The sequence below is a fragment of the Oryzias latipes genome, chromosome 21, assembly GCF_053564925.1.
Source record: "Oryzias latipes strain Hd-rR chromosome 21, Olatipes_Hd-rR_3.1".
Classification (NCBI taxonomy): domain Eukaryota; kingdom Metazoa; phylum Chordata; class Actinopteri; order Beloniformes; family Adrianichthyidae; genus Oryzias; species Oryzias latipes.
In genome coordinates this window covers 29,842,273-29,865,579 of record NC_136257.1, presented here as the reverse complement: position 1 = coordinate 29,865,579, position 23,307 = coordinate 29,842,273, and the positions used below count along the sequence as shown (strand labels likewise).

Sequence of the window (23,307 nt, the reverse complement as noted above, 5' to 3'; positions counted from 1 at the left end):
TTCTAATTTTAACTTCTTTCATTTTGACAGCAGCAAATACAAGTTCCTTTCAAAACAAAATACACCCAGTGTTAAATAAGATCCTCCTGCTGCAGCAGATTAACTTCAAGAAAGCCAAACACGGCATTTTCCATCATTTTGACTTCAGTGTTCCAAAAAAAAAAAAATCTATACATGTAAAGGAAATTATATCTATTTTGTGTCTGAACAGCAACTAACACATTAGAACTTTGCTCTAATAAGTAAACCATTCTGAGCAGATTTAACTTTTTACCAGTTTTTTGCTCAGTAATCTGACATGTTAAAAATCTAACCATAATGATAAAACTTTATCAACTGAAACAAGTTACCAAAAGCACAAAACCAGTATTTTCTTTGAAATTGTTAGCATTTTTCTTTAAACCTTGAGACCCACAGTGGAGGGACAAACGAGTTGAATGTGGTTCTGTTCTGGTAAAAAGAGTCTGTGATGCTGGCCAACACAAAGCAAATAATCCTTACTATTACAGCCCATGTTTACTTAATAATGCTTTCGGTAATTAAAAGCCTTGAGGTTTTAAAGGGAATTGAAGCTTGCACAGAAGAAAATGAGGAAAATGTTGAACCATTCTTTTTTTTGTGGGCAATTGGCAATTATGCTCCTTCACTGGAGAATTGGTCCAATGTTGAATGTCAATTAATTTTTATGTTGGCCATAAGATCTACTGCAAAGACAATTTTGTTTTTATTTTATTTTATTTTTTTGCATTTTTCTGATAGAGGACATGAAGCAAATTGAGCTTAAAATTGCATTTCTGAGTAAATCTTTATTCAAACCATTGTCAATCAAAAGCAGAGGGAAGAAAGCCGTTAGAAAAAGAGACGATTTGTGACGTCGAAAATAAGCTGGGCGGGCCACAAGCTCCCTGTGTTATGACTTATTTACAATTTACATGACAATTTAAGACAATTTGGTTGGAATATTTGAATTGTGCAGTAAACTATATTGTTAAAAATGCCCCACAACTCAGAGGTGAATTTCTGATAAACTCCTGCTGCTCTGCTGGAGAAACTAAATTAGTTATTTTTCGACTTAAACTGGCATAATCATACTTAAACCAATGGAAACGCTTTCACAATAGATCAAAACATGATTGGAGAGGGACTTTAAGTTAGATTGGCTTCATTTAAAGTATTTCTCAGTATTTTTTAGGAAATAAATATGTTTAAAATATAAATATAAATATGTTTAAAAATCTAGTTAACCTGGGAATTTGGTGTAATAAAAGGGATTAATCTCCATTTTACTGAAGTTAATAAAAAATAAATGAGTATAATAGCCGTCCTTCTGATTGTGTCGGAGAAAAAGATGATGTAAAGGCCAGGAGGATTGTTGGAGGATGATGGATAAAAAAAAACTCACATTTCACACTAGTATTGAAAAAATTCAGATGACTTTAAAGCTTGCTTTGGTACAATTTAAACCCCCAAAAAATACAGCTTAATCTCAGATTTCCATTTTCTTTTTTTGTTTGTTTTGTTTTTTAATATACACATTTATTTATTATCAAGAAGAACCTCAAGTTTCCCACATAAAGAGACTTAAAAATAACAAAAACCAATGTAATCTTATTGCTCAGATTGGATTCTGGGAATGAAGGCAGGTGGCATAAAGTCGCTCAGAGAAACAACAGCAGATGCCACAGAGGAGTCGTTTTTAGTTTAGCTTGTGTAAGTCAGCAGCCTCTGCAGATATTCTGCTGGAAAGAGTTCCTGTCTGTCTTTGTTCTGCTGATTTCCAGGATGTTCTCCTGGGGTTGTGACTCAGAGCAAAGCAAGTCTTACCTGAAGTATCCAATGATCATGATGGCCACTAGCAGAGAGCTGAAGGACACAGCGTAGCCGGTAGTGTACATGACATACAGCCTCTCAAAGAAGTCTTGCTGTGAACACACACAAATATAGATTGGCTTTAGAGTTTTCTCTGCCTGACACAGACGCAGAATGTACACGTGCATTAGTCAGAATGGCCTGTCTGCACTGGATGCTGCAGAGGACAAGATGTTTCTGTCATATTTTTGAACTCAAAAGAAAAATGTCCAAAGAAATGACAGTTCTTTCAGGAGATTTAGTGATAGAATGAGAAAGCATGTTTGCTTCAAGAAAAGAGTTTGTGTGAAGCTCATTTCCTACACAAACACACACACCTAATGGATCAAACTGTGTCCTATAGGTGCTATGGTTCTGCTAAACATAATGAAGAGGAAAATTACAATTTGTGTTGATTTCATTGTGACGTTTTATTACACTATCAGCACATCTAGTGTAACATAAAAGCCATATGCCCAATTTGCTTTCTGTTCATTTTAATAAGTACACAAACAAACTAAAACAATAAAACTACCAACTGATAATGGGGGCATGTTTTGCAGCTGTGTGTTCATGCACGAGTCCAACCACATTATTTCGAAGCAGAGTATCTATCTCAGAAATCTTGCAGAAATTGTTCATGAACTGTAAGCCTGCATTTTAAATATTGATGGAGAAAAAGTATTTGTCACATGCAGACCGGTGTATGTACCAAAATTGTTCGGCCCGCAATACGTGTTCGGGGGCCTGAAACTAATGATGACGTCACATTACGGTAGCCCCACTTGGACAAACTACATAGCATCAAGTTTTTCTCTGGCTCTACATATTTTCATTTCACGTTTCCTTTTGTAACCTAAAGTTCTTTTTGTTCATAAGTTGTGTCTGACATTATTCTTTGTAATGTTTATAGAGAGATTTTGCCACAACCCACGTTATAAAAAGATCTGTGGCTGTTAGAATAAACCTGCTTCTCCAACATGTCTCTAATCAGTGCAGCCGGACTCGTAGCTTCGTGTTTGCAGGCAGGGGAGGATGCTTTGTTAAAGTGTGCAGTCCGGATGAGGCTTTGGACCGCAGTCCGTCCTGCTGCTCTGAGTGAGCGAGCTGTCGGACTCAGGAGAACTGTGTCTCCCGGGAGTTTTGAGAGGGTGTGTGTGTGCTAGCGGAGGTAGCTTTTGAATGAACAGTCCTGAGAAACTGTGCAAACAATCATGTGAATTTGTGTTTCCAGTCAGGTCCAGACAAAACGAAGGCTGATGTTATTCCAGTGTAAATTCATCCAAGGCTAAATGTTGTTAGCTTATTATGGACCCTTCTTCCGGGTCCATTCCGGCAATAATAAGGCACTGATAAAAAAATTAAAAGCGTATATGGACTTAGTAATAATCTTAACAAAAATTAAAGCCTGTTTAGAAGACCATCTCTATGTTGGAGCTTTGTTTGTTTACAACGCATCTCATAATTTCTTCTTCTACGATCGTACAGTAATTTGTCCGGACCAATCACTAGCTTAAATGTCATCGGACCAAAGTACAGCCAATCAAATAGTGTGACGTCATCATTAGTGTTAGGCACTTACACTAATGATGACACACTTGACACACTTATTGAAGAGTTTTGGTACCTACACTGGAACTCAAATCAGCGAAAAAGGAGTTCAAAACCACTGCCATACATAGGAAAAACACAAATATAAACTAAGTATTTTTGTCTAGTTTGATTATATATTATCTTTTTACACTAGGTTACTTGAAACTTTTCAGTACACGTACTTTTACTACTACTACTGCACTTTTACTACTACTACTACTACTGCACGTACTTTTCAGTACGTGCAGCCAAGATGCAATATGCATCTTGGCTGCACGTACTGTGGGAATAACATCAGCCTTTATTTAGTCAGGACACGACTGGAAACACAAATCCACGTGATTGTTTGAACGGTTTCTAAATACTGAGCGGCATTTCTGCTTTGAAAAAAAAAAGAGTATTATCCTATTTTTTGTAATTTTTGCAGTAAGAAAATAACTTGTTACTCTGAATTGAGGTTTTTGCACATTTTCAATAGTTATTGTGGGATTATTGTGTAATATAGTGAAAAGTCGTCTGTAAAGACAGAAGCTGGGGTTATACTTTTAGCATTGCCACAAAAAAACAGTTTTAAAGTCAATTATAAGTGGAAATTGTAAAATAGTTAGGATAAAAAATGCTCAAAAACACTCCAAACCACTAAGGGTTAAGTCGATAAATCCTGAATATCTTGAGTGGTTTGATCTTAAAAACATGACATTTTAAAATGAAAAAAATAAAACAATTAATAAAACTTTTTTACTTAATCTTGACGACTTTATCTTAAAATTGTAATTTCTAGCCTTCGTTTAATTGGTCTAGAAATAAGCATAGTTGGCTATTGTGTTTGAAAAAAGAAAATTTTGGGGGGGATAAGAACCTTTTTTTTTTTTTAATGACCTATACACATTTGTTTCAAGACACAATATTTCCAATTACCAGAGCATCATATCTATGAGTGTCTATTGTCTATTATTTTAAGATCAAATTTAGTCCCAAAAGAGCAGAACATCACAACTTTTTTTTTTTTAAAACTCACCAAGACAAATTGAACTAGTTCTTTGGCAGATTTTTGTCATTTATAACAAAGGAAACACAGCTATTTTTTATTGTATTCAGTGTACTATTTTTCTAATATGGGCCACATTACAGCCTATGTGGAGACAATTTCACACAGTGCACAAATATCTTTTTCATGGTTCTAGGATCTACATCAGTATGGATTACCAAATAGTTATCGATCAAGCAAAACAGAAAAACATCCATTAGATCTTCATATGCAATAATTTGGTTCATACTTTCAACAGGAAAAAAAGGTGGGCTACAACCTGGACCCAGTCCATCGCAGCCAAGTAAAAGAGCCCTTGATCACCCTATGATCAAGTTTACTAAAAGAGTTGTGATGTTTTGGGAGGTGACCACACAAGCAGTGTTAAAAAGAAACGAAAGGTTGAGTTATGTAAAAATGACAGGCAACCCACTTCTAAAAAATCCCAGCAAGTTTGTATTTGATTCATTCATCTACTCTAAAATGCTCAAACATTTCTTGACATGTTTACCTGCCTGGATGTGACATAACTTGAAAGAAGCACACCTCTAAAAATAAAACTGGAAATCAGCAAAAGAGACAAGCCCAAAAGCTTGTGGAACTGAACACTTCAGGTCTAAATCAATGGAAATTCACAGATCAAAGGCGCCATGTGAGAAACTACAGTTAGTGGAAAAACAGCCTCTTTCAGGACTAAAGGAAGTCCAACATCAAAAAGGTCTCCGTAGCTGTTTAACAGGAAAAAAAAATCAAAAGAACAACACCAGACATAATCCAGTGCAAGATTATCCACAATACAAACAGACGAGGGAAAAAGCAGCATTCTGAACTGTTTCAGGAATCAAGGATTGTTTAAATTCCATCATGGACATGCAAGACATTCAGCATTAATGAGTGTGATCACCTGTGTGACGTCAGTTCAAGATTTCAAAGAATAGGGGTGTGACGATGAATTGATTTTTATTCCTATGATCCAACAGATCGATTTTTGGGAGGCAAGATATTTATCGATTCCACCAAAACTATTAAATTATATAAAAATGTGATAAATGGATAATCTGTATAGGAAAATATTATTTGGGTTGAAACATGGTAGTTTTATTTTACTATAATGTGTAAACGACCAAGTGCATCACAGCGGACAACACACGTGATGCAGTAAAAACCGATTAAGCTATCATTTGATTTGATTTGATTTGAAATGGTTTATTTCAAGCAATCAAAGGAAGAATAATGCACAAAGCCAAACCATCAGCGGTTATAAAGTCATACAAAGAAGTCATCAAATTTGAAAAAATTAGACATTAAATAAAAGATTGCTTGAAAGGGAGTTCGAGGAAGCAAACTTATATATTCCCATCCCTTTTCTACCATAACCTTTTTCATTACAATATTTATCATTATCCGCTTCATAACTTTTTATTAGAAAGAATTAAGAATCACATGACAATTACTTAATAATTATGTAAAAATAGATGCAACTTTTCCGAAATTAACATTATCTATAATATGTGCAGATTATTTTTCATAAGAAAAATCATGACTATGATTAAAAATAACACTATATCAGAAAAAAATAGACATAACTCTGTTTCAGCAATCTTCAGAGCATATACTGATCAAGTATTGTAAATATGTGCACGGCGGATTTTTTTATGTCATCGTTGTCACTTGATTTTTTTTTGTTCGGTCAGCTCTCTTTTTTTGGAGATAATCAACTTTTAAGTCACTTTTAAGTCGCTCGAAGATTGTTGTGAGAGCAGCCGACGGCAACGTTCGTCCGCTCAGTACCCCGGAACCGGAAAACATTACAGTCCAATGTAAGGAAACACTGTGAATTTTGAAAAGAGGTGACCATACAGTGTGGTAGAGTGTTCTAATACTTTGTAATATTATTATTATTAAAACTTTAAAAATGTCTACATTTTAGGATAAGTCTCCATTATTTTTTACTTTAAACATCTGCGTGAACCCCAAACCCACACTGAAATAAATAAACCATAGTGGTCAATCGATATTCTACCTGCACCCCATACTGGGGCTGGATAAATCTGGGCCTGCTGAGCCTGGAAACATCAAGCAAACATCAGGCAACAGCCTTTACTCTACTCATTCACAACAGGACAACACAAAAACCCAAAGTCATATCAAACTTATACTTCTATGCCCATTTAAAATCAGTCTAACACAGGGATTTCAAAGCACATTGAAGCACAAAGGTGCCCACAGGAGGAAAGTTTTGAACAGAAACTCCTGCTGGTGAGGCAACAGTAACTGTGAAACTGAAAAAAAACTACATCAAAAGCTGCACTTTGAACATCCAAACAGTGAAAAAGAGTTTAAAAAAAGAAATATTCAAATGATGAAGAGCATCTAAAGAAAGACATCTGCTGTCCTTGACAGTGAAATGACTCCCTCATCAAATGCTTTGTAGCCTATGTGCAACATAAGGACAAAAAAGTGAGACCAGCTGAAGCAATACCGGTGTTTTCACACAGAAATTAGATGCAGAACCTGCCAGTCATTCACTTTGTAATTCACTGTTGTTAACTCTATGGGTAGTATTCCTGCTTTTGACAAAAAACATCAAAACAGTGCAATAGTTTAAAAATTGAAGTGCTATGGACCTAATTTGGGGTTTCTATTTTCAACTAAAGTTTAATGTCAGAAACAGGTGAGGAAGGACCCAAAATGAAGAAGACCAGAAACTAAAATATTCAATGCAACTCAAGAGTGAAAAAGGAGATGAAATGGCAATGAAAAACTGAAAACCAGACACTTATAAACTCTGAGGACAATTACCAGAAATGAAAACAGCTGTGGATGATAAACACAGACCTGGAGTGACTGACAGGAAACAACTCCATGCACCACCAAAACACCACTTAAAGACTAAACTAGACCGCAGAAACCTCACAGTTAAATACTAAGTGTCTTAATGAGCTTGGCCTTTCTTCATTATCACGTTTCCTCCTACCTTACAGATCCTCACCTGTCAGGTTCTCAGGTGTTAAAAAATTAGAACGCACCCTGCGTCTTTCCCATCTATTTCTGGTTCTCACCGGAGGAACTGGAGGCCTCTGCCTCCAAAGAAATGGTCCAACTCAAGCTCAAAAAACCTCTTCACAATTTAAATTATTATTTTGACCCGCAGCAGACTCCAATTCTTCTTTCATAATGTGCCTTTGACAAAAAGATTCCCATCAAGTACCCGGTGAAAATAAATTTTGGGCATATTGAATAAACCCCTCCCAAAAAATGACGACATCAGAGACCAAAACCCCCCCAAAAAAATGAATGGGGCCAAAATCTTTTACGATACTCAAAAAAATAATGGTTTAAATCCGCTAACAAAACACACATGTCAGGGATATCCAAAGGAAGTTTTAAAATCATTATGGGATGGCCACAGCAACTGGCTTGACAGTCATTTTGTGGCAAAGTATGAATCATTTTTCAAAAAAGAAAACTTTTGTCCGTGCGATGTTCACAAAGTTTCACAAACTGGTAAAATCTACAATTGCAACCAAAGTTTTTTTGACCTTTGACTTTGGAAAGAGGCATAAAATCTAAAATAAATAAATAAATAAACAAACAAAAAAGTTACCCGTAGCACCAACTACTAATTTTAACTCCTCCTGGGGATTTCCACCTACTGTCCCCTAATGACAGTGGGCAATTCTGAATTATGAGACTGTTCTGGCCTCAAAGCCTAACTACTGGAGCCTCATTGGGAAACTATTAAATTATTTTGGCTTTACAGTTTATAGATTTTGAAGGGCAATATCACAAAAGTGGAGTTTTCTATTGTTCACGCATTTATTTCCCAGAATCTTGTGTAAATTTAATGCATGGCTAAAGATGAACAAAACGATGCGACACAATATGACCATATTAGGAATGTGGGCGTGGTTAACAAATAAACCTCGTTTGCCAAGGAAATCCAAAAGTGTCAATTCTAATACAAATTCACTCACCTGTGATTTTTTTTTATGTCTTCCCCTTATATTAGTATTTTTTTTTATTGATATTCTGTCCACTTGTCTTCATTTTAATCTTCTTAATATTTTGTGTCTGTGTTGAATTTTGTGTTTGTGTTTATTATTGTGTAATTGATGTGATTTTGGTCCTATAGTCCTTTTTGTGGTATGTGAAGCACTTTGGGTTTTTGAAAAGTTAATGAATAGTCTTGAATGATTATTTGATTAAGGGTCTCAATTTATGAATAACTTTTACTATTTTAACACTAGCTAGAATAAACTTCCTCTGACGTGAGAAGGGTTCTTTTTTTAATGTACAAATTAAGAAGATAAAAAGAGCTAAACAGAAATGAACTGGATCAGAGAAGAAAGAAATGGAGGAAAAGCGAAAAAAATACAATTTTTAAACTGTCCAACATCTTGGTGTAAAACAGGATGTGTTGGCTCATCTTAGGTGATCAAAATATCATGGTTTGATTTTCAGATATTCAGCACGTTTAACGCAGTGGTTTCTCGGTCAAGCTGTGAGGGCTGTTTTTCTGCCTGGAACAACAGTTTCTTAGTGTGAATATACTTATTTCTTTTCCATCCTAAATCTGTTGATTCTTGATTGGGTCATAACATTCAATTTTCTCCTTTCATTCTGCGGCTGATGGGGAGCTTCTGAGAGCAGAAAAGAATATCTGAACAGATGGTTCCTGTGAAGCTTATTTTTAATCTAACTTAAATCAGTGTAAAAAAGTATTTTTTGAGTAAATTGTCGTAACAGTAATTTATCTGTGTAGACGTGCATTTATTCAGGATGGTTTCGTGACTGAAAAAAGTAAGCTGGACCGTGTTTTTCGATTTGCAAACATTTTTTCCACATCTCAGACTCCCAGATTAAGCTTTTTAAAATTGTATACTGCCATTTAACAATAGTACCACATTTTCATAATATTCTAAATGGAACTTTTAATTCACATCATAATTTAAGTGCTGTCTGTGTAGATTCTAGGGGTAGGATTACATACAAGTTTGGTCAATTCAAGCAATGAGCCAAACTTTGATGAGTAAATCAAACTCTATATTACAATTATTTTATTATATAGACTTAATATGTCATCTTTGTGCTGTATGTATAAGTGCAGATATGTCTATAATTTGGAGCAATTACCATGTCAAGACAAAAAGATAGTATTGTTTTCCTTTTTTCATTTTCTAATTATTTTATGCATCAATATATCATGTAAATTTGATATATATATATATTTTTATAATTGAGATAAACTAATTAATCAATCAGATCCTCATTTATCCAGATTGATCATAGTAGGTCAACTGGACTTATTTTATCTCTTTTAAACGTTTCACTGCTTCTCTTTATGATATATTTTCCACAACCCTATTCTAACCAAAATCCTGACACAGCATGTTAGCAAAGCTTAAAGCACGGTGGTGGAGGGGGAGTGGTTTGGGCTTGCATTTTAACCACAAGAAGTGGAGAAAGCTGGATCATTCAACAAAACAAGACAATTGTTTGTTAACAGAAGGTGACAGTTGGCAAGTTTGAGATGTATTTACCAAAAAAATATCTTTGTGTTTTCTAAAAGTTAATAAAAAAAAGTTAACAGAGCTGCGACAAATTGGTGATCTAATTTGAAAGGCTTATGGCATCATAGGGGAAACAGAGGTAGTTTTACACATTCTAGCTCTTGACTTGATTTTTTTCTTTCAAAAGTAAAAACTTTTCCATCTCAGGCTGTGTTGTATATTGTATTTTTCCTTTTTATTTCCTTAAATATGTCTTGATGCTCCAAAGTTAGACTTGAAAAGACTTTCTATATAAAATTGCATAACAAAAACATGTCATTTGGTTTGCCAGTCAAAGACCCTCAGCTGCATGAAGCAACAGGAGTGCACTTGTAGACTTGTGTGTGCGTCTGAGTCTGAGTAAAGCTATAACAGTATCTGCTTCTGTAAGTACTTTTCAACAGTAAAACTTACTCTTGCCTCCTCATCTTTGAAAGGCTGGAGAAAGCTGAGACACTCTGAGTAGTTTGTCCATGTTTTGTTCCACTGTTCCACAAAAACCCAGGACCCGTTGACATCGCACTTCCTGTAAGCGTGTCCTGTAAACAAACACTTTCATTTAGAGTTTTGAACAAAACTTTATAAACAAACAAGGTTTCAGAGAAACAAAAAGGAACACTCCAGGGTTCAACTCACTGATAACATTCTATACCATGGGCCGGGTGAATACTCGATTCTGATTGGCTGCTGAGTGTGAATTAAAAAGTGATAATCCGCAGTGATAATGCACACCATTAAAAGAAGTTCTGGTCACATAGCTTAAATGATCTGTATCACTGCAGTGGCTTCTTTGAAACAAACTTTTGCTTCATCATCTGGACAAAAACAAGCAGTAAGAGGTGAACTTTCTCTCTGAACTGATGCTTTATTTAACCTTTTGTGACGATCAGCATATATATCGCTTTTTTTTTGCCGCTGCAGTCATATTCATGAATGCGCAATTCCATAACCTCCTAATTATCAGCAATGCAAACTATCATTTTCATTCATCTTCTAACTCTGCCTTTCCGGGTCACGGGGCTGCTGGAGCCTATCCCGGCCACTTGTGGGCGAAGGCTGGGAGCATCCTGACCAGGTTGCCAGTCTGTCACAGGGCCACAATCACACACATTCACACCTATGGGCAATTTAGAGTAACCAGTTAACCTACAAAGCATGTTTTTGGACGGTGAGAGGATGCTGGAGTCCCAGGAGAGAAAACGCAAGAACAGGGAAAACATGCAAACTCCACACAGAAAGGTCCCCCAATGATGCTCTGTTTCAGGTCCCCAGCCGGGACTCTTGCTGTGAGACGTATGCAATGTGTAGAATCTGTCAGTCATGATTAGATGTGTCTGTGAAGGTATTACAAAGGAACACCTGATTGATTTGCTTGACCTCAGTCAGTTAAATGCGCATTTATTACCACCCAAATTCTTAGTATCTTTGAGCATCTTGAGTTGTGTTATAGTGAGCGAACGAGTGAGTCCAAGTTCTTCCCCTGTCTTCTCCCTATTAGGGTTGTGCCGATGGACGATATCATCGTCCATCGTGATGGGTGACTGACATCCCGATGGAAAGACACCATCGTGATGCCACGCCCCCGCCACGCTGCGAGTCGACACCATAAGCCGCGGTTACATGTACAAAATATCTTGATGGGATCAATGGTCGGATTAGAATCCAACCGTGTACCTGGGCCCAGAAAAATGTTTTCAGAATATAAAAACGTTCACTAAGGTCACACTTTCGGTCGGAATAAATCATTCGCACATGCGCAGTAGGGTTTGAAAACCGGAAGGGGATGTAAATTCCGCCGAGCTGCTTTTTTTTTTCAAAATTTATTGAATGTAACAATTCAATACAAAACGATGTTAAACAGCGCCGAGCGGCTACATACATTGACATGTCAGCTCGGTAATATACGAGACAATCTTCTAAACGTGCTTTTAATAATGTTACGGTTATTATGAAACACCTGTTCGCTCATCATTTGAATTTTAATCCGTGTGGTCAGTGCTTTTTCTGAACGGAGCCGGACAGAAGCCAGGATTAGCAGTATGCTAACACGGGCAAACAAAATTAGCTTTGGGTGGCGCTGCTTGCTGGCTGCACGTAAACATGTGGGAATAACATCAGCCTTTATTTAGTCGGGACACAACTGGAAACACAAATCCACCTGATTGTTTGAACTGTTTCTAAGGACTGAGCGACATTTCTGCTTTGAAGCACAAACCGCTGTGTGTGCTGACGATCCGAGCTGTGCTCAGACACACACTTTTAGACCCGGTTCTGAGTTCGGTAGCTCGTACCCCTAGAGCTGCGGGACGGATCGCAGTCTTAAATCTCCCACACATACCGCTCATGTAACAAAGCACCCCCCCTCCCGTCCAATCAAACACAAAGCTGGAAGTCCGCGCTCCGCCGGTCCACTTCACTAGTTAAGTGCAGGAGCGGACTACTTCTTTTCTATTTTGTTTGTTACTTTTTTTTGTCAAAGTCACTTCCCTCAGTTTATACTGGATCATCGCGGATTAGTCATTAGTTGGGAAATAAAATAAAAAAAGTAAAAGAACGAATAGCAATTATATAAGAACGAAAAATGTAAAAATAGCCCCCCCCCCGACAATGTCATCGTCCATCCCGATGGTTGACAGCAAACATCGTCAACGGCCAATTTAGGGGACATCGCCCAACCCTACTCCCTATCCCTACTCTTCAGATCAATTTAGCTTGAATGTTAAAGTTCAAGCAAGCTTAAATCTTGCTTGAAATTTTAACATTGGAGGATTGACAGAAGAAAAAGGCAGTAGTTAACCTTTGTGATTGAAGTCGTAGATGTAAGATGGACAGGGAACCTCTGTCACCTGTCCAGGGGAGCCGTGAGGCCAACAAATAAGACCATCCCAGTCTGGAGGGCACACTTCATCTGCAGGAGAAGGAACATAGAGTTACATTCATGAAAAATGATTGATCTTATTTATGTATCCAGAAGAAAAACCCTTGATGATGAACAATCTGGATTATTATTATTATTACATATATTAAAAGAAAGATACATAAAAAGAAAAAAACAAATATCTGCAATGATTATATTCAGAGTAAGATAATAATGTGGAATTCTGTATTTCCATCATCATGTAACAAAGAATTAAAGTTTTGATAGTAGTCTAAAAACTAGTGGCAGAAAAATTCTAGACACGCATTCTCTTCCTGATAAAAGGTTTTTAAGTACCTGAACCGAGACAAATAAGAAAGATTCAGACTTTATACTTTATACTTTATTCGGATACACTTTGATTTAAAACCATCAACTGGCTTCCTTGGATTTACAGGTGCATTATGGACAATCATGTAGCCTTTCCTTTCAATCATAATGTTTAGACTTTACCTTGAAAGCAGGAGGATGAACTGCTGAAAACTAAAGCAAAGCCACAATGCAGAGTTTAAAGACAGCAATGACTCATGAGCAAACAAACCTTAACGATGGACAAAGCCCTTCTGACATTCAGTTCATTTTTCTTAAACCTAATCTTTTAATTATTTTATTGTGTTTTATTGTTTGTGTATTAATGTGTAAGTGGGATTATGGGATTTTTTTGTTCACTTTGAGTTATTTATCTTTTTAAATGTGGAGGATTCGTGAAACATATCTGCTTTCAAAGAAAATATAGCAGCTGCAGCAGTGTTATGGATTAAATATTAAAAGGATTTCATACAAAAGCATCAGACAAAAAAAGTAAGAGTAAAAGAAAATCAAAGATAAACTCAAAGAATACAGACAGCAGTGACGTATTTTTTCCAATTGTGTTGTTAAAGGGAGGATAAACACTGTAATTGATGTGACAAGGTCTAAGACTGTTAAAACTGTTAAAGAAAAGAAACTAATCAAATTAACTTTTGCTGGTTTGTTTGAGCGGCTTGACCAGTCGGATTCATGTTGTCAAAGAGACAACACGCAGGAGAGGCTTAAAGTTGACACGGGCATGTGACATGCATTCAAGAATCTTTCTTAAATGCACATTTAGCCCATAGTGTTCACACTGGACAAGTAGGGAGGGGCTTCTTCTTTGTCGTTTTCTACTGTTTGCTGGCACTACAGTTCACCATCTACAGTTGTAAGAGGCTTGGTGTGAAGTGTCAAAGCGGTGCAAATCTTGCTGCATGCTTTTTCTTTCACAGCTATATTCCAATATATGAAATATGTTGTGTCATAAAATTCTGGCCAGGAATAAACCACACTTACTAATTTCTCCTTTATGACCTTTTTCTTGAATTAAAGGAGAAGTCATCCAAATGTGAATACCTCATTGGTCAAAGTTTAACCTGGTTTAACTTTCAATGGCAGCAGGTTTTATACATAGAGCACGAAAACTGTAGAAGAACCTTCCGTGAACACAAGAGTTTTGAACAAAAAAGCTAAAAAAACGCATACACACACATTTACATAGGCTTCTCACTGGAAGTGGCTGTTGCTGAGGGCAGTGTAAATGTACCTATTTGTGCAAAAGCAGGTCAAAAGAACATAAACCTGAAAAGTTAACCTTAACAAGGTTAAATAACACAGCTGGAATGACTAAATCCTTAGTCAAATGAACCCATGCGAAGGGATGACCCGTTCGGGTGTTGCAGTGGTCCGGTTCGTGGAGGGTCATTAAGAGGTGTGGCCAAATTTTAGGAGTGCGCAGATGTGTCTTCCAGTTCCCTTCAGGCTCCTACAGCCACCTTAATGATGTCATGAAAATGGAACGTACCATTGTGTTGCGTGTGGAAAGTGTATCGTGAATAACTGGATAATGGATCAGGGTGCACTGAAGGTCTACATGAACAGCACTACTGGGCTATGGGCGCAGAAAAAAGAAAAAAATCATACGTGTCAATGTGGCTGCATCTCACATCTCACCTATTTAATTCTTATTTATTGCATGCTGTATAAGTGCTTGGTATGACCTGTCACCTGCAGCATGCCCATAGAAAATGAGCATGAACCTTTTCACTCTACAGGCTCACCATCTATAACTGTGATCAAAAATATCATGCTAGGATCCAAAAGGTGTGAAGGAAAAACTTTGAATGTTTGGCAACTTCCAGGAGGGAGAACTAAGCATAAAATGAGATCTAAAAAAAAACGCGCCCCTCTTACCCTCCGCGGGTGGTTTCTCCTCCAAGCTCGGGTCCTCTACCAGAGGCCTGGGAGCTTGAGGGTACTGCGAAGTATCTTAGCTGTTCCTAGCACTGCGCTTTTCTGGACTGAGAGGTCTGAGGTCTTTCCGGGTATCTGTTGTAGCCACTCCTCCAGCTTGGGGGTTACTGCCCCGAGTGCTCCAATTACCACAGGCACCACTGTCACCTTCACTTTCCATGATTTATCCAGTTCTTCTCTGAGTCCCTGGTATTTCTCCAGTTCCTATAGTCCTTCTTCCTGATGTTCCCATCGCTTGGCAATGCCACATCCACCACAACGGCTTTCCTCTGTTCTGATATACTGAACCAAGATAACAGTGAGCATCGGATGTGTGATTGAGTCATTGCCAGTCAGGATCCTATTCGCACACAGACACACAAACACACACACACTGAAACTCTATGTATACTGTTCTGATAAAGCTATCAGATGAAGGGTTCTTTACTAATTTTTTTATCCAAACAAAAATTTTTATGAAATGGTAAATGTTGTATACTTATGTGGCTCTTTTCTACCTTGCTTTAACGCTTTAATATGTCAATATGTCATTGCCAATACCTACATAACACAAGCTCTTTGAACTACCATAACTGACCATTTATGCAATATGCTACGGTCGCAAACACACAAGTTATAATCTGACCAATCAGATGCAATCAGATGCGATTAAAATAGATGGAGCCTGCTGGCCCCCACGTCCAACGTTCAAAACGTTTGGCTGACAGATGTCTTGTAGCCCACTTTCAACAAGAGGTGTGGAACTCCAACAAGCTTACTCCTGATTTGCGAGAGCGCTTCCCATAGAGACACTGACCGACTCAGAGCAATCACTGCTTACCAATGACGTCTGGTTCAGCTTTACATAACAGCATAGATTTAAAGTGAAGTGTCAGTTCAGTGTCAACTTTTTAAAATCTTGAGTATTTTAACTTACATGAAAGCTAAACCGGATCTTTACGCAGAGTTAAAACTCAGTTTAAAGTTTGGAAATGCGTGTTCAAGTGACCAATGAAAAGTTTTTGTAAACTAACGTTTATGCTCGTTTTGGGGCTTCCACATTCAAAACTCTCGCATTCTCGGGTCACTACGCCAGTTTTTAAGTCAAGTTTTGACTATTGAACATGTGTCAAAAGTTAAACCAGTTGAACTTTGACCAATCAAAGTCTCTGACTTGGTAGGGACGTATGGGCAGCGTCCTTTTCAAAACACGGAAGAACCAACCATTTGAAAGTTGATCATGAAATAGAAATTGTTTTCAGTTGTGCCTGATCAGAATGATAAAGCCAAGGTTTTCATTTATCAGAATAGAGCAGTGAAAGAAAAGCCTGGGGAAAGATTCACCAGATTAGTGCACTAGATAGTACGTTCTTGAATGTCCATCACATGCTCGGTGTGTACGTAGCATTAAAAAGCAAGACGGATATATTGGTATACACGGAGGTTACGTAATGAAATGCTTTCATTAGCAAAAGTGACCAGGTTCATGTGGCATTAAAATAAGAAAACATGCTAAATGTCATTTTCATAAACATTTGTGTTTGTATGTTTATTTTTTATTTGCTGGGTTAGATAAAAACTGCTCATACATGGTCAATTTGTGAATAAAAACCAATTCTACAAAGATGTGAAACTAAAGCAGTACACATTATTGTGTAGTAATTAAAGGGTCTATATCGGGGCTGCTCATTCCTGGTCCTTGAGATGAACCACACTGCATGTGTTCCAGCTCTCCCTGCACTTCTTGCTTCTGATTACCAGGACCAGGTGTGCTCATTCAATCAGAATTTGGAGTTATCTGATTGAGCTTATCAGCAGCTTGCAGGGCTTGAAGATCTGAAAAACAGTCAGGGTGGTAGATCTCAAGGACCAGGAATGAGCTAACTTGGCTTTATCATGCTTTTCTTAAACCTTTCAGAGTAAGCTATATCCATATATATGATAACTTTGGTACACTAAAGAACAATTTTTTAAATGAAATGTTTGTTATTGTTGCAAAACATTGTCCTACCTGGAAGTAAGACGACTTGATCTGTGAGGCACCGGCTTTTGCCAACATCCAAACTTTTCCAAAGATGGATGTACATAGTGTACACATAAAATGCAAAAGGTTTGCCGATCACCACTAGCTCCGTGGAGAAAGTGGGTACCTGTAAACCTGGGGGCATTGATGGCAGCGAAGACTCTTACTGGAAGAGACTGTTCCTCACTTTGTGACATCACAATGTGAGAACCCACTAGTTTTCATGGATTGGGAGGGGCTGGTGCTCAGAGAGCAGGTTTTTAAAATGAATGCTCAGAAATAAGTAGATAAATCAAAATACCGCTTTGGGATTGTTTTTGTAAGAAATTAAGATAGTACAGTTAAAAGCACAAAAAGTTGGTTTTGCATGATATTGGCCCTTTAACTAAGAGGAAGAGGAATATAGACCTTTTTCACACTTCCGCATTTTTCGACCGGAAATACGTCAATGACGTGTAAAACAACTTCCTGTTAGCATAGCAGCAGATGTGAAGAATGGCAGAGTCGAAGAGTTGCAGTCTCTGTTGTGTTCCAGGCTGTTCGTCTTCCAACCAAAAACAGCCCTACCTTTCATTTCATTATTTTCCTGTGGATCCAAACCTGAAACCCAAATGGATATAGGCGATCCGAAGAGATGAAGGGCATAGTTTTAATGTAAACACAGGTAGCACCGTCTGCTGCCGGCACTTCGCTCCGGATTGTGGTGCGGCTGCGTCGTTCATCGCCTGAAGAGTGGTGTTGCCCCGAGTATTTTCCCTTGGAACAACTTTACTGATCCTTTGAGAAGGGAGTCAGTATATGACAGAACCTCAAACGTCAGGCTATGCAGCTGTGCTGTGAAGATAGCGACACGGTGGCTAAGCTAAGGCAGTAAAGATGGATCACGACTACGTGACACACCCACCTGCAGGTAAGGTTGTTCATAATCTGTTTGGTTAACGTTAGTCAACTATGTGTACCGTTATTGGATAAATGCATTTCTACCTGAACAAATTAATATTTATAATAAAAGCTGTTCATGCTCTCACCTATTTTAATTACATGTATTTAATTTAATCACTTTTGAGTATTTTGTCATTTTGTATTTTCCTTAACAAAAATAAATGAAATGTTGTTGTTACTCTTTCGGCTTTTCCCGTAAGGGGTCGCCACAGCGAACGAGTCGCATGGTAAACTTGGCAATGTTTTACGCCGGATGCCCTTCCTGACACAACCCTCTCAAATGAAATGTATTTGTAATTAAATACTTGACATACTTTTCAAAACATGATAACTGTGTTGTGTTGAAAGGTAGCATAAATATATTAAGACTGATTTTTTATTTCTTTATCTTCACAGGTGCTCTGGATGAGGCTTTGGATTACATCCATGACTTAGAAGCCAAGTTCCTTTGCTGCAGCCAGGAGACAATGTCATGGCGGACAAAGAGTTCCTCGTTCAAGATTTCCTTACTGACATTGAATCGAAGATCATCATTCCACCTTTTAAGCTTTCAGCTCAATTCAGCAAGGAGGAAACAGAACAAACCGCAGCCATCACCCGCCTCAGAATTATAGAGGAAAGAGTGATCAGTAGGATAAAGTCCTTTCACATCTGGGACTCTCCCGTGCCACTCACACTGATGGGCGGTGTGAATCAGATCTGGCTTAACTGCCGTGTTTTGGCAAATTGTCATGGACTTTTTTGTTTTGAAGAGTGAATTAATGTTTGGTATGTAAATAATGTATAATGTGCAAATAGTATGGAAAAATTTAGTGTTTCCACATAATCTTAAAATCTAATTAAATATAATTGTTATATTCGTAATATTTTTCTGTTGAAATGTGTCTTTGACTACACAAAAAAATTAGATGAACAAATAAAACAATTTTGGTCAAAATTGTGCCTCATTTAATTTTTTGGTATGCGTAACAACTGATTAATCACAACTCAAATAACATCAAACATTTACAATAAAAAATAACATTACAGATCAACAGTAAGACAGAAGGCTGAACTGATTGTTAAAGACAAGATAAGTGTAATTTAAGGTATGCATTCATACATTTGCCATAATATATCTCCAAGTTCTCTTTCATTCCATCTCAGAAACCCCATCTAACACAGCCTTGAGAGGTTGGGGCTGCACCTGGCATAATCTGCTTCCAGATGCCATCATATGTGAATCTGGCTGTGGTCCTACACAAGAGAAATACAACACACAAAAGTTAGACATAAGTGTATAACTACATTTAAATTTAATTCATTATATCTGCTGTAACCATAATTAGGTTAGTCATAAGATTAGAAAAAAAAAAAACGTAACTTGCTCACAAAGCAACAAAAAGTTAATCACCTGTATATGCCTTGTACAGTGTGGACCTCCGACCGTCCCTGCCAACTGTTTTGGGCCATTGCACCACCAGCTCACTAACCGGTTCAGGATGGATTCACCAAATTTTTGGGTGTTATGTTAATCTCATGCCTTTTCACTTAAACATGCAAACAACACCTTCACTTCGATGTGTTATGCCTTATATTACAAATTAATAACACCAGGATTTACAGTTGACGTAAACACACAGAGTTACCGGTCATGCGGCTATGGCTAAAGCTAGCTGAAGCTTACCTTGGTAATGGTGGATAAACTCTTTGTGGACGAATTTATATCGCTTATCCAATTTGTTTCCTTTAGTGGACGAATGCATCTTCACACTCTTCATCACATCGGTGCTGGTGAACTTCGGAACACAACTCAGGCTCTTCGAAAACACTCTAGGCTCTGCCATTCCTCCGCCAGCGAAGCATAAACCGGAACTAGGTTTACACGTTGATGACGTAGTTCCGGTTTTTGCGAAAAAGGTCTATTGAGAGGAACTAAATATTATCTGTCATATATATATATATATATATATATATATATATATATATATATATATATATATATATATATATATATATACTGTTTATTTTTATATACAGTGTATATATCTATATAGATTTCTGTATAGATATATATAGATATATATATTAGGCCTGCACAACATACCGCAAATTTATAGTGATCACAATGTCCAGCTCTGCAATATGCATATCGCAATAAATTGTTAACCCAAAATGTGTTAAAACAATCTTATGGCAGCTTGAAGCATTTAACTAAGCAAATAAATCCCTTTATGCTTTGACCAATCAGATGGACGCCTTCCCATTGTTCACCAATCAGATGGAGGCCTATTTTGTTAGATGTTTGTCACCTATGTTGATGACGGTCATCTGGAGTATAATTTTTTTAAACTGTTGCAATGAAATGGGAATGATGTTTTTTGTTATTTTTCTATTTGTTTATATACCGCACATATATCGTAATCACAATATTAATGTCTAATATCGCATATCGCATGTTTTCCTCATACCTTGAAGCACTAATATATATATATATATTAGGGCTGCACGATATGAGGAAAACTCGCGATATGCGATATTTAAGATTACTAGAAGGAGCTGCATTTCCAGAAGAAAATGCAGGGTTGAATGCTGTACTGCTGAATGAAAGCTGAATTAGCTGAAGAAATGGCTTAACTGTACTGGGAAAACCTTGAAAAGTTAAATGTGCAAAAGTCCTAGCAGGAATAAGCTGAAAAAGTTGAACATTGTAATAGTAGAATGGCTGAAATAGGTCAAAATTTGTAGGACTTAAGCATGAAAGCTGAAATTGTTGAAAAAATGGCTGAATTGTTGAAAATTTGAAGATGTTGCTAAAATGGCTAAAAGTACTAGCATTGTAATCAGCATCATCAACTGACTCCCAAAAACACGTTGTTTGAGAGTATTATATTGGTAAAAGCTACATGTTCTAAGTTGATAGAAAATCCACTCTTTTCAAAATGGCGGCTTTTCTATTGATTTTATCTCCATAGCAACCATTTTATGTTTGGGTCGCCTGGAGATGAGGAACAAATCAACGTCGGTTTCAGATGAATCGGAAAAAGTAAACTTTTGGACGTCCTTAGCAACGAGCTTTGTTTGCTAACCACGCCCACATTCCTTATATGTCCAGATCCAGTGAATTTCAATATGTTCAGGTACAGCCATGGATGAAGTTTATTGCAACATTTGCTTCAGATTTTGTCAAAAAATGCCCACCAAACAGTAGGTTGTGTTGCCATCCCATAATAATTTCAAAACGTATGTTGAAGTCCAAAGCCTTGTGAGCATTTCAATGTTTGAACGGTGCCTCTAGCTGAAAGCTTATTAAAGTTATAATGCTTGAAAGCAACAAAGGTTTTCAAGGATTCTCCATGTATTTAAATGAAGCAAAAATCTTGGAAAATCCTGGAAAATCTTGGAATATCTTGAAAAGTTCAAAGATTATAAAGACTAAAAGTCGTAGCTGAAAGGAATAAGCTGAAAGGGTTGAACATTGTAATAGTAGAAGGATTAAAATACGTGAAAGTTTGAAGAAGTTTAAAATTGCCTCACATTTTGGCACAAAATGGCCGCCAAACTGTAGGTGGTGTTGCCATCCCATAATAATTTTGAACCTTATGTTGAAATCCAAAACCTTGTGAACATTTCAATATTTGAACGGTGTCTCTAGCCAAAAGAATGTTAAAGTTACAATTGTTTAAAGAAGCAAAGGTGTGGCCAATGGAGCAAAAACATTGGAAAATCTGGGAATATCCGGGAATATCTGGAAAAGTTCAAAGATTTCAAGGACCAAAAGTCATAGCTGAAAGGAATAAGATGAAAGGGTTGAACATTGTAATAGTAGAATGGTAAAAATAGGTGAAAGTTTGAAGAAGTTTAAAATTGCCTCACATTTTGGCACAAAATGGCCGCCAAACTGTAGGTGGTGTTGCCATCCCATAATAATTTTGAGCCTTATGTTGAAGTCCAAAACCTTGTGAACATTTCAATATTTGAACGGTGTCTATAGCCAAAATAATGTTAAAGTTACAATTGTTTAAAGAAGCAAAGGTGTGGCCAATGGAGCAAAAACATTGGAAAATCTGGGAATATCCGGGAATATCTGGAAAAGTTCAAAGATTTGAAGGACCAAAATGTCATAGCTAGAATAAGATGAAAGAGCTGAACATTTTCATAGTCGAACGGTTAAAATAGGTGAAAAATTGTAGAAGGAGTTTAACTGTGAACTTCTGCACGAAAAATTCTCCATGTATTTCAATGGAGCAAAAATTCCCGGAAAACCTGGAATATCTTAAAAAGTAAAAGGATTTGAAAAACCAAAAGTCATAGCAGAAATAAGCAGAAAGAGCTGAACATTTTAAAAGTTGAATGGTTACAATCGGTTAAAAATTGTAGAAGGAGTTAAGCGGCGAAAAACGGCGGAAGATAGGCGTAAAGAATAATAAATAAAGAGAAACAGGAAAACAAAGGGTTGAATGCTTTACAGCATTCAACCAAATATTGCGATAACGGTATAAGGTTATATGTATATATATATATATGATATAAGTATCTGGATTTTGTCAGCTCATCTGCTTTGTCATCCTCTTGTTTTGCCTCATTGTTTGTTCATGTCTATTTTTTAGTGTTCAGTTCCTATTAAATTTATTAATAAGCCCTCTCTTCTGGATTTTTGGGTCTTTCATCATTGTGTTTGTCATAAACTCTTTAAATTTCTAATGAATATTCTGCAAGTTTTTTTTTTTTAAAAAAAGCTCTTTCAGATTCCTTCAACTGTTGTTTTAAGTAAAAATGTCAACTGAAAGATGATTTACTTGACATAAAACATGGCTATCAATTGTGTATTTAACGTTATCCATTCAAATCTTTAAAAGCTGAATGAAAAAAAGCACTGAAGTCCAATCAAAGGAAAGTCTTAAATTATATTTTAAGAAATTAGACTAATTTCCCTAATCAATGTTATAAAAACCATGGTGCAATACATTGTGACTCTATTAGACAAAGAAAAGGGGATACTATACGATGCTAGATCTTGGAGAATAAAGGAACTTCAGCTCAATAAATCTCCAACCGATCTGCCAGTGTTATTTAAAGAGTTGCTGTTATAAATATAGAGACCTAGATCTATCTGCACATTTTCACTGATGAAACCTCTACAGATGAAACAAACGGAGGCGTCTGAACTCACTGGTCTTTT

At 36.9% G+C, this 23,307-nt stretch overlaps 1 protein-coding gene across 1 annotated transcript in view; it reads right to left on the bottom strand.

Annotated features, from left to right (window-relative positions):
* The window catches only part of pth2ra (parathyroid hormone 2 receptor a), an 87,805-nt gene that overhangs the window by 56,378 nt on the left and 8,120 nt on the right, over positions 1-23,307 (bottom strand). The window contains exons 3-5 of the mRNA XM_004082021.5: positions 12,818-12,928; positions 10,435-10,559; positions 1,825-1,922 (exon numbers count right to left, since the gene is read on the bottom strand). Coding sequence (XP_004082069.2) covers positions 1,825-1,922; positions 10,435-10,559; positions 12,818-12,928 — 334 coding nt within the window. The remainder of the gene's footprint in view (positions 1-1,824; positions 1,923-10,434; positions 10,560-12,817; positions 12,929-23,307) is intronic.